The following is an 11,825-nucleotide window of genomic DNA, read 5'->3' on the forward strand; positions in this document are numbered from 1 at the left end:
ACAGTTTGTCATCTCATAACCTCAACTCATTCAGCTCTGCCCTGTTGTTAGAAGTGACCAGTTTATATTCATTAGTACTTTCTACATATTCTTATCTGCCTTCCCCTTTACATGATGCCCTGATCAGCAATTTTATAAGTGGTGGTATCAAGCAGATTTTTTCCCCAACGTGGAACATTGTTAAGGGTCTGTGTTATTTCTCTGATCCACATGTCATTTTATGTTTTTGGATTTAACATAAAAACAGATGGTAACCGTACTGTGTGCTCACAAAAGGCTGGGAATGCAATGTGTTTTGAACAGAGACCAAGCATATGCACAACAGGGGGAGCTTCTCACTTGAAGATTATTCTAGATTATTCTAATCCACATCAAACTTAATTTCCTGTATGATTGATATGGATTGTAAACTTTTATGATGTCATGGGACTTTACCTGCGTCACCGTTGCTCAAATCAATAACACTACCAGAGATTAGATAAGTCTGAGCACAATTCTCTCTTGGAAGTCCCCATCTGTTCAACCTCTGGGCCTTTTAAAGATGAATAGGACGATGACCTTGAGCAGGTCCAGGAAACTTTGAGACAATAACATCGCTATTTCATCCATGAGCTGCATCTGGAACTGCCACAAGAGGAAATTCAAAGAAGAGAAACGCAACAGGAGAAAAGTAAGACAGGCAACAGGCAGCACATGTGTGAGTCAGTGTGATGGCTATTGTCCCAGCCTTGGAGAGAAATCAAAACAAAAGCATGCCACTGGCCCGCCACGGCAAGGCCTGACGGCGTATAGGGGCTGTTGGAGGTGTTCCACAGCCTCCCCTTTTCCTGGCTCTGCCGAGTGTTTTGGGCCTCTCGTAACACTTCCTGACTCTTTTCCTGTGGGACCCTGGGAAAAAGGCCAGCAAACACTCCCCACCCTGGTCCACACCTCTGCTCAGGGACGGCAGCAGCCAGCCAGCCGTCCGCCACAGCGACCTCACCAGTTATTGACGAAAACCACAGAGCAACTAGTGTCCAGAGGCTTAGGTGTTTCTTGATGATGATGTTTTCTGAAGAAGTTTCTGTAAGTTGTGTTTCCTGATCTGATTGGCCCCTCAGACCTGGCTCTGTGGTGGAATTGTCCTTCTTGTGCAGTATGCAGACCTTGGAAATCAACAGTTCTGATTGGAGAAATCATAGATAGTTTCTGTATAGAGGTTTGGTTCTTTTTCACTATACACACACATCCTCTGTTCCCTTCAACGTTAACTGTATTACCTTTATTATTTTTTCTATTCTAGAAACGTAATCATGTCAAATTGATTAGTGGATTTCATTTGGCCCCTAATGAAAAACACATGACTCTGTAGCCCACTATTTTGTGACTATTCTATACGTTTTGATCAATTCAAGCAGTTCTTAGCATGACAAAACTTCGAAATCCAAAACGTGATATTGTCATTATTCCACTGAATTCAGGAACTTCTTTGCATCTCTTGTATGCGTCTGCGTATTGCAACCAATAGCCAACTACCACAATGATGACGTCAGTCGATCTGGACCTCGGTAAGAAACCACTTTTGGAACTCTCACATGTCCACATAAGCCCAGTTGTGTGACCTAGGCTGTGTGGGCAGTGGATGGGGAAGAATGTTTGAGTGGGAGTACTCAATAGAGGCATTCTCGTAGTCACAACCAACAGAACAATGACAGAAAAGACGTTTTGTATCTGAATGCAACAAAAGCCAAACTTGAAGACAGAGGACATTATATTTCAGATGTAATGGGGAGAAATATCTACAATGAACACAGTATTCAGCTGACATTTGCATAATCTTGATCAGTGTATTGTCAGTAGACAGTAAAGTTGTATGTATTGTTCACTCTATGCTACTAGCAACAGGGTTGAGTCTGTGTTAGGTTTGGTAAACCTATAGGAATTATTCTCTCTTTTAAAGTCCTATAACTTTGTTGAAACAGATCTGACTTATGCAATATCTGACCAATGGTCTTGTGAGAGTGATGGGCTCAGATGAGTTCTTGAATGCCTCAAAAATGCTACATGAAGTGACAGAATATATTTCAGAAAATGTGTCATCATCATCAATTGTGCTCTCATACTGCCCTCCAGTGGCGTATCTGCTCATAAACACAAAGCGATGTAGGCGCCCTGTCGTATACAATCTCATTGGGGTTGTTCAAGGTTTGCAATAAAGAGGTGGAACTGTTGAAGTGTTAAACGGCAGAGATTAAATCATAGGTCTGAATCATTTTTCAGTCAGATCTGAAATACATCTGTCTGTTTTGATTCATCACATAGGTGTTAGATGAAAAGAACTGAATAACTGAAAGCATTTGTATTTGTTAAACACAGTTTTGTCATCAGATGTCAAGTAGTGCTATGATAAATTTATGAACAGTCCTTGTGAGTCAGGTCACGTGAGGGATATTTTGGGGCGAAATGACGTCAATTCACAGCTTCCTCATGAACTTTGAGGCTTTTTGAAATCTATATTGTGACAGCCATTGGGTTGGCAAGTGCCTTGACTTCACAGTAATATATGATAGCTCCATAATTAAGGTCAGTGAGAATTTTGCAGGTCGAATGAGAATAAACCTGTGAAATGTCAGAGGAGATCTCTGTCCAGCATTAGCACCATTTGATTTAGTAACATGAGTCATGGGGTGATGGCGCTTTTGACAGATTCACACAATTCACACCGTTGGATGTCAACCTCCATGTCTGAAATCCAACACATGGGGCGCGCTGGTGTTTATGGGCAGCTCTCTCAGCTGAACAACAGCAAACTGTGAAACATACTGTCAACTATTAGCAGCAGCCAATTTGCTGTATGATTCACCACTAATACTGGAATCTTGATTTAATGAGACTCTAACACCTCAAACTTAACTCTGTTGCATTCATAGATATCTCATAACATACACATCTGTGAACATGGATAGGGAGCTACATATGAAATAATCTATTATTGTATATGTGCTAATATCTGTGCTCTATTGATATCCACGTGATAACAAAACATTGAGGGTTTATTTAGGATTATTTAATTGTTTCTGTATTATTGCACATATTTAGGAGCACCTCCACATAATTATATGTAAATTACATTTAAATTTGTTACCAAGTCTGTGTATACTAAACTAAATGTACTAAATGTCACTCCTGGTACAGTATGTTCACCTCCTATAGTATAGGACCTATACTGTACCTTATCACTGTCAATCTCATATTGCACCACTAGGTGGAGCATGTACAGTATGCAGCACATCGACTGTGTTGCATACCTCAGCAGAAGGTGAGAACCTTGATACAGCTTAAACAGTCTCAGCTCGTCACTGGTGGGTTGGTTGATTGATAGTTACGGCTGTAGTCCTTCGGACACGGTTGGGGTCAATTCCCGGTCAAATCAGGCATATTTGTCTTGCTTGCTTGATGTTTATTGAGAAATCATTGAAATTTCAAGTTCCTTTCTGCATTGACTGTATTGAAATCCAATTGACCCCCAATCCAATCCGAATACCACTCCCGCTTCCAGACTGATAAGTGAAATCCTGGTAATTGTCTAGGCTTCACCCAAGGGAAACATCTGGGATTCTACATTACAGCTTTTCTGTATTGAATGTTTTATTAGATGACAATTGCATATTGCAAAAGAAATGTGGTGTTTTGGCAGACGTGTTTATCTGCACGTGTTATCTGTTTTTAAAAGTGTGTTGGGGGGGGGGGGGGGGGGGGGGGGGTACTCTGCGGTCATGAGTTGTCATAATTTATGTTGTCTATATTTAAACAAGCTCCAATGTATTTACTTTTTTTTTCATTCGAGCCTGCAGAGTGGAACACGATAAGGACAGCGGTGACTTAAGCCTCCAGGAGGAATGTTGGAGCTCTACTAAGCACTGTAACAACAGCTCATGTGTCCCTCTACGGGAACATCAAGCAACCCAGCGGTCATGTTTTTACATAAGAGTGATGACTTGTTCAGTCACAGTTAGTAGCGTGATATTTTGCTTTTCCTCAATGTGATCTTTCTATGTTTACAGCTTTGAGATACTGAAGATCATTGAGTTGGGCACATTCATGCATCAAACAAGAAGGCTCTCTTATTTATCACTCAGTACTGGCCGACCATTGAAGTGGCACTACGATACCACAAAATGAGCCATAGAGCTTCTATGCACTGACTACACTCTTTGATGTGCTTCTTTCTTCACCCAAAACAAATAGGCAAATTAGTCTAAATATTTTTTAGTTCCAAGTTCATCAGAGGGATGTACTCTGATGGTGTGTTCAGATTTCAGTTTTCCCTGACTGCTCTGAAGCCAAGCATTCTAGTGTGTACTATTTGTTTCTATTCTCTTCTCCAGCTCTATATCCCTCAGGAGAGGCTGAGGTCCGTAGAGGACAGCCTCACTGTAATGCATAGAATGAAATGAGGAATGGTATCAAACCTGTCCTCCGATTTCTACCTCCACCACTCTCCACTGATATCCATCCCTCTGTAACAAGAATGACTCCAGCTCACTCAAAACTCTCTCTTGCATAATGACATCTAATCTCTTGCTGAATAAATATAAAATAGATGAATCAAATATAGATGGGTGTGGCTGTATTACTTTTCCTGTGTAGTGTAGAACAACTAGCTTACTCTGCAGAAGTAAACAGCTGCCTAACAGCAATAAATCACTTAGAGTAACAGGTGGTAGGTGGTGCTTAGGCCCTGGGCACATGATGTGGTGTGTGTTACCAAACAAAAGTGTGTTTGAGTATCAAAACGTGTCCTGTGAAGTATGTACATATGCATTACACTGGTAGAGTAGGCTAAATATAAATACAGTGCTAGCACACACTGTTGCACTGATCTTCTTATAACTGAACTTACTAACTGAGTCAAACATGACATGTTGCATGAGTTAACTGTACTATTAAAAACGATGCAATACACAACTTAAGCACTCAGCAGTTGATATCTATAACAAGCAGTTATTTGTAGAACACACATTGTATTCCTATCCAAAGTCAATTAGCCAAGGGCTTTAACCAACCATCATTGTAATAGAAACACTTTCATCTTCATTCATGGCTCCTCCCAAACCAGAGTTAATACACAAAGAGGGAAGTCAGTGATGTCACCAAATACCCAAGTAAATACCCAAGTATACGTCATGGCCACGGGAGACACTGGCCCCGTTGTTCTGTGCCAGACAAGCATCTAGCTTTTTTTCTTTTCTTTCCACAATGAACTACAGAGGTAGAATCAGAATACAGTAACTGGAATAACGCCTGGTGCTGGCATGACATCACAAGTGTAGCAACACAGGGAAGCCCTCAATGGGATTGTGACTGGCATCCCTTCAGAGGGTATGTGGCCTTGATTTTGAGGCAGGAGAGGCACATTGTCAGTGGCAAACGCAATGGAAAGTAAAACCAAGAGTCAAAGATAGCTTGTAGAGGCAAATTACATTTTCACATCTAATGGTGTGCACAGAATACCATCCACAGTAATGGTAATGGTAAATGCTGGGTGTCCTCAAATAGTCAGGCTGTGCCAGTGTAATGAGCAATACAACATTCCGTCTTAGCTAGCTAGACACCTGGTCTTCCACTTGTCAAGCGAATTGTGTGTCTTGTTGGTGTAATGCGTAAGAGTGAGTAAGCAACTCATATTATACCCATGAGGCCCACAGCCCCCCTTACAACAGCTCATTAAGGAATGAATAACTTTTACTCCAGATGGGTCATATAGCTTTTACTCCAGAGGGGTCATGGTGTTATAAATGCCATTCAGGGGCCACAAATACAACATAAGTTGCTGGCAGCTCAACCGTAATGAGGAAATCCAAACTCCAGGTGTGGAGAGGAAGTGATACTTGGATGCCCGGATTGTATTAAAGCAAAGTTTGCACCTGTTTTTCTTTTTTTTTCTTTTTCTCATGGCTCTTTATGACAGCGTTTCCTCTATATTGAGTGAACACGCGCAGCACAGAATGCTTATGGGTACTGGAGTGTGAAATAGTTGTTGTCAAAGTTTAGAAACTGCAACGCACAACGCACATTTGCTAATTGCGACATTTGTGTTGTGCATGCATCACATTGCAGTTTCTAAACTTATAGACAAAAACTATGATGGTAAGACAATCTGGAGACATGTAGGCTTGTTACAAGAATAAGGCTACATTTGAAGTCCTACTTTGGTGACCGATTTAGTTGTTTGGTGCTGCTTTGAAAATCGTTTTCTTTTACTTGAAGTGACATGATACTTCCTAAATAACAAACTTCTCTGTGTGTGTGTGTGTGTGTGTGTGTGTGTGTGTGTGTGTGAGTGCGTGTGTGTGTGTGAGTGCGTGTGTGTGTGAGTGCGTGTGTGTGGCTCTGTGGGATGTTTGCGTCAGTGGAATCCCACGAGTGCGTCACCTACAGGGACGTTTGTCTGAAAGCCACCCGATTGGCCATAGACTGGAAAGATCCCCGCCCCTGTATTGCCTTGTATGGAGAATGGAACGGAGCGTCCCTCTGACGTAATGGCACAATAAAATTGATTGTATAAATGTCTTCCCTTGTCCTCGGCTTAATGACTGCACAGAAACTTCAGAGGAGAGATAGCCTATGATGACCAAGCTCTTGGAATACAGACATTGCTTAAAGTCGTGTAGTGAAATACAGGTAGGCAAGCAATTTCCTTTCACGTCTTGCTGTCTGTGTAATATTCAGTGCAGATATTCAAATGGCAGATGTCTTTATTGAACTATCTTTCTTATTTGCTCAATGACTGACATTAGAACGGTGCATACAAAACTATAGGCATTTAGCCTAATGTATGCAAAATAGCACAAATCTGAGTGAAGATCTCTGACTGAGTGTTCTTTTTAACCGTGTGAAGAGAGCACACAGGTGTGTAAAATTATGATGTATGCATCTTATTGCTTGCAAGAGTAGTCAAAATACAATAGCTTTTCACCAACAAATATTCTAACACACTTACTGTATGTTTTTACTGTAACTATGAATAAAGTCATAAGCATGCATCTTGGAAACATGTATTGAATACAGATATCAAGTAATATAGGTGTTAAAACCCAGTTGTCTGTCTAGCAGAGAGGTTTCCAATATAATAATCTTCTCCCTGTGTCCAATATACTGTCAGAATAAAGTAATATATTGGTCAAGCACATTAACATTGTAAGAAGTAATGTTAAGTATAGCAATATGCAGGGACACAAAAAATACTTCAATGCGTCTCATGACATGTCAATAATTCAATGACATGTTGTTTGTTAAATGAAATTGTTAATTTAAATGTAACTTTAATCTGACTGTTTCATTCAGTGAGGGTGCATACACCCTCTTGGTTGAACCCTCAGTTCATTTGGCATGTTGCCCTGTTCTGAAATCCAAACCTTCCATATCTCCCAGACATGTCTAGCACAGAGTGTTGAACTTCAAGGTTTTCCAGGTAGTTGGCAGTTCAGGAATATATTAAGCTGCAGCCAAGGCTGTCTACGTGGGACAGACAGCTTTCCAGGCTTTCTCAGTATTTAATAGTGGGCTAAATGTACTCCTATCTTCTGTGGATGGTGGCCTTTTATATGGGAATCTGAAGATATATTGCAAACCCTTTCAAATGATGTATTTGATAATTTGTCAATAAAATATCTAACCTAACCAATGCAGGATTTGCCAGCCATGCTGTTCAGGATGTTCAAACACATATCATTCTACAAACAGCATTCCTCAAGAAGCAAATACTTTTCAAAATTGTTGATCAAATCTGATTTGATATTGATTTTGTCGACACACCTTACCCCCAGCACGGAACTCAAGATGAGAAGGACCTCTTCAGCTCTGAGCTTCTGAGCCTAGACCTGACCTCTAGGTTGGCCATGGATGTTAGTAGTCATCAGGACCAGTTCTCGACCCCCGATTCCCTGCCAAGCATCAACTCCCTGGTGGGCACCTACATGGGTGAGTTCGATGCCTACTCATGTCAGATCACCACAGCCCCTACCACTGCTGGAAATGCCTCGGGACAGAAGTCACCCTTTCAACTGGATGACTTCCAAGTCTATGGCTGCTACCCTGGAACATTCTCGCTGAGCTACCTCGATGAGGCACTGTCTCCTGGAGGCTCGGACTATTTTAGCAGCCCTGCATCGGTCTCTTCTCCCTCTACCCCAAGCTTCCAGACCCAGCCCACGTCCGCTTGGGATTCCGCCTTTGGCCCCTACTCTCCCAACCCGGGGTGTTGGGTGGCTGATAAGACTGCATTGCCTCAGCCCTCCTCTTTCTTCCCCTTTGTCCCAGCATCAACAGAGGATCTGTCTCCTCTTGGCCTCCAACAATGCCAGCTGGGTGAGCAAGACCCCTTTGCTCTGGCCCAGCAGCACTCCTCACCCCTGCCATACTCTCCCTTAGCTTTAGACCCTGGCAGCCTAGATGGGACTGCCTTCATGGATGGGAGCCTGTCACCCAAGGCGCACAGCCCAACTGGAAATGAGGGCTGCTGCGCCGTGTGTGGAGACAACGCTTCCTGTCAGCACTACGGGGTTCGCACCTGTGAGGGTTGCAAAGGGTTTTTCAAGGTGAGCAGCTTCATTTTCATGGAGATTCTTAATGAATTAGTCTGAGGAAATGAATGAATCATCTCAGTTCTTGGTTAGAGACTTGATTTGATAATAAGCCTTTAACTCTGTGTGCCTTGCAGCGTACTGTGCAGAAAAACTCCAAATACGTGTGCCTTGCTAACAAGGACTGTCCAGTGGACAAGCGCCGGCGGAACCGTTGTCAGTTTTGCCGTTTCCAGAAGTGTCTGGCTGTTGGCATGGTGAAGGAAGGTGAGTTCAGCAGCACTTTTCCCACCACATCTCCCAATCACCTTTTCTCCATCTTGGTAACAATTTATGTAGTAATGCTGTAATTATTAACTAAACTAATAACATTGCAGGCCTATTAAAATGTTTGCTCCCTCTCTCTCTCTCTCTCTCTCTCTCTCTCTCTCTCTATCTCTATCTCTACCTCTCTCTCTAAGTTGTGAGAACAGATAGCTTGAAAGGTCGAAGAGGTCGTCTGCCCTCCAAGCCAAAAGTAGTCCAGGATAGGATGTCTGCTGGTTCTCCAATCAGTATCATTGCTTCCCTTGTGAGAGCGCACATCGACTCCAACCCCGGTGTTGGCAAACTGGATTACTCCAAGGTGAGAACAACAAATCCTCCTTTGGGGCCTGTCTGTCATGAAAGCTTTTGGTCCACTGTAGGCACTCTCCTGTCCATGAGTAAACAACAAACAAGAGAATGCAAGGTTCTATTGCTCCAAACAAACAGAACCAACTCCTCTCTCTCCTTGGCATCCAGTACCAGGAGACTGTGGCCAGCCTGTCAGAGAAAGAGGATGCTGGTGACATCAAACAGTTCTATGACCTGCTCACAGCCTCCATGGAGGTGATCAGGAGGTGGGCAGAGAACGTCCCAGGGTTCTCAGCCTTCTGCTTAGAGGACCAGGAGCTGCTTTTGGAGTCTGCATTCGTTGAACTTTTCATTCTGCGACTCGCATACAGGTGAGAATCATTTCATATCACCACAGAAATTACATATAGGTCTATCAAAGTCTTAGTTTATCTAACTGAACAATTTCTTTCTTTTGTCTGTAATTGATTTGTAGTTTCAATTTAAACATGACTAATCCCGTCTAACCCAGGTCCAACTCTGAGACGAACAAGCTCATCTTCTGCAACGGCATGGTGCTCCACCGGATGCAGTGTGTGCGAGGCTTCGGTGACTGGATCGACTCCATTATGGACTTCTCTCAAAGCCTCCATCGTATGAACCTGGATATGTCATCCTTCTCCTGCCTTACAACGCTGGTCTTGATCACTGGTGAGAACTCAACCCACAGCCCTTAGCGTGTTGCGTACCGTAGTTACTCTGAGTCAGTAGACATAGCTACTCCTATGCCCCCATGTCTGTTGATTTAGATATCACACCAGTATGGCATTCCTGCATAGTGTAAATGTCTGCTGTCAGTCTTTATGCTCATCGTGAGATGCCTGGAGAAGGTGGTAGACTATCATGTACAAACATAAACATGTAACATGTAACATGTCACATGTAACAATGAACAATTTTGCCCTAAGTTTATAGTTTAATAATAATTTTTACTTTAATAATAATTTAATAATAAATAATAATTTAATCTTTTTTATAGTTTAATTTAACTTTAATTAGATTAAACATTTTATTCACGAATAAATTGTTATGGTGAATTGACACTAGTAATGTTTCATATGGTGCGGAATTGTAAATATTGTCTATCTATTGATAAGATTATACTCATATATATGTTCTCTCTCATTATTCACACAGACCGCCACGGTCTTCAGGAGCCCAAGCGCGTGGAGGAGTTCCAGAACCAGCTCATCACCTGCCTTAAAGATCACGTTTCCAGTTGTGCCTCCGACTCCATGCGGCCCAGCTATCTGTCGAGGCTGCTGGGGAAGCTGCCTGATCTGCGGACATTATGCACACAGGGCCTGCAGCGCATCTTTTACCTGAAGCTTGAAGACTTGGTCCCGCCACCGCCCTTAGTGGACAAACTTTTCATGGACACCCTGCCTTTCTGAGAAACAGAGCACCTGTGATTAAGGAATGCCAAGCGATCACAATGCTGGAGAATGGGACAAATAATCAAATATGGCAAGACATAGAAGTACTGAATGCAATGGTGATGAGAGGATGCTCATGAACCTCTGTATCAATTAAATAGTTTTGCATGTTTCAGTAGCCTGCAGTATTCCAGACTTATGGCTTATGGAGTGTGCAAGAACTGTGATTGTCAGTGTCACCAATGGTCTGTCAAGTTTGGTCAGTGTCAACTGTTATGCACAGTTTCAGCTACTGTATGGATGGGGATATTGCCAGAATCCTTTTAATACAGAGTATCTTTAGTATGTTTGAATGAGGATGGGCTACAGGCTATCATATAATGATGTCTTGATATCCATTGCGTGCTTTGAGAGGTTGTTTAATTTACAGTAAAAAACCGACAGGCCATGGACCAAAAAGAGACTGTTTACATGGACTAGAATTTGGAAAAAGCCTTAATTACTACCATAATGTGCCATAAACAGGAAACTAACCATGTGTTTCTGATAGAGGACTGCGGAGATAACAAAACTGCACTTTCTATACAGATCTTAAAAGTATTTGTCCATAAATTTCATAAGGCCTATGACGGCTCTATCTTACTCTAACGTTAGAGTAAAGTCTGTGCATTACGCCTTTGCTGGATGTTTCTTTTTTTAAGATTCAAGTCTACACAATAATTATCTCAATTGTATCTCAGTGTTGCCACTATAAAGCCACTGTAGCATTGTTACATAAACATGTAATAACATGTAATAACCAATAACTAGGAGTTGAGTTGAAAAGAGACTTCCATCATGGTGATGCTGGTTAAGCTTTAGTCACCAGAGATGTTATGGGAATGTCACTGAAACATCACAAATATCATTGAGCAGCTAAAGTACACTGTACAAAGTATTTGTATTGGCTTTTGAGTTCTATTAATGTTATGCATTGCTTTTGTTTGTATGATTGTCAGTTCTAATGTAATACATGAATATGAATGTATAAATGAGCAGAAGTACTTCATATTTTCTCTGCACTTTGAAACAATCGAGTTAGATTTTGGGCATTCTCATTTTTATACATAGACAGAAAAAGAGATGTTGATCTATTGTTGCACCTCCACATCGAATAAAGTGTTGTGGCATAAATGCCCCCTGTGTCTATTTTGGCCAGTATAATTTTACAAATAGTCATGACAATACTGTG

The 11,825-nt window shown here is 41.8% G+C and overlaps 1 protein-coding gene across 2 annotated transcripts; it reads left to right on the forward strand.

Moving 5' to 3' along the window:
* The first annotated feature begins 6,580 nt into the window (after positions 1-6,580).
* Positions 6,581-11,825, forward strand: nr4a1 (nuclear receptor subfamily 4, group A, member 1). Of its 2 annotated transcripts, none has more exons than XM_083676109.1 (7): positions 6,581-6,663; positions 7,809-8,579; positions 8,702-8,831; positions 9,026-9,189; positions 9,348-9,550; positions 9,691-9,869; positions 10,356-11,825. In XM_083676109.1, the coding sequence occupies exons 1-7, from the start codon at positions 6,607-6,609 to the stop codon at positions 10,610-10,612; spliced, it is 1,761 nt and encodes a 586-aa protein (XP_083532235.1). In that variant the 5' UTR covers positions 6,581-6,606; the 3' UTR covers positions 10,613-11,825. The 2 variants fall into 2 exon arrangements, with proteins under 2 accessions (XP_083532235.1, XP_083532236.1); XM_083676110.1 differs by having other exon boundaries at positions 6,604-6,663; positions 7,672-8,579.

This window comes from Argentina silus, assembly GCF_951799395.1.
Source record: "Argentina silus genome assembly, chromosome: 8".
NCBI classification, from domain to species: Eukaryota; Metazoa; Chordata; class Actinopteri; order Argentiniformes; family Argentinidae; genus Argentina; species Argentina silus.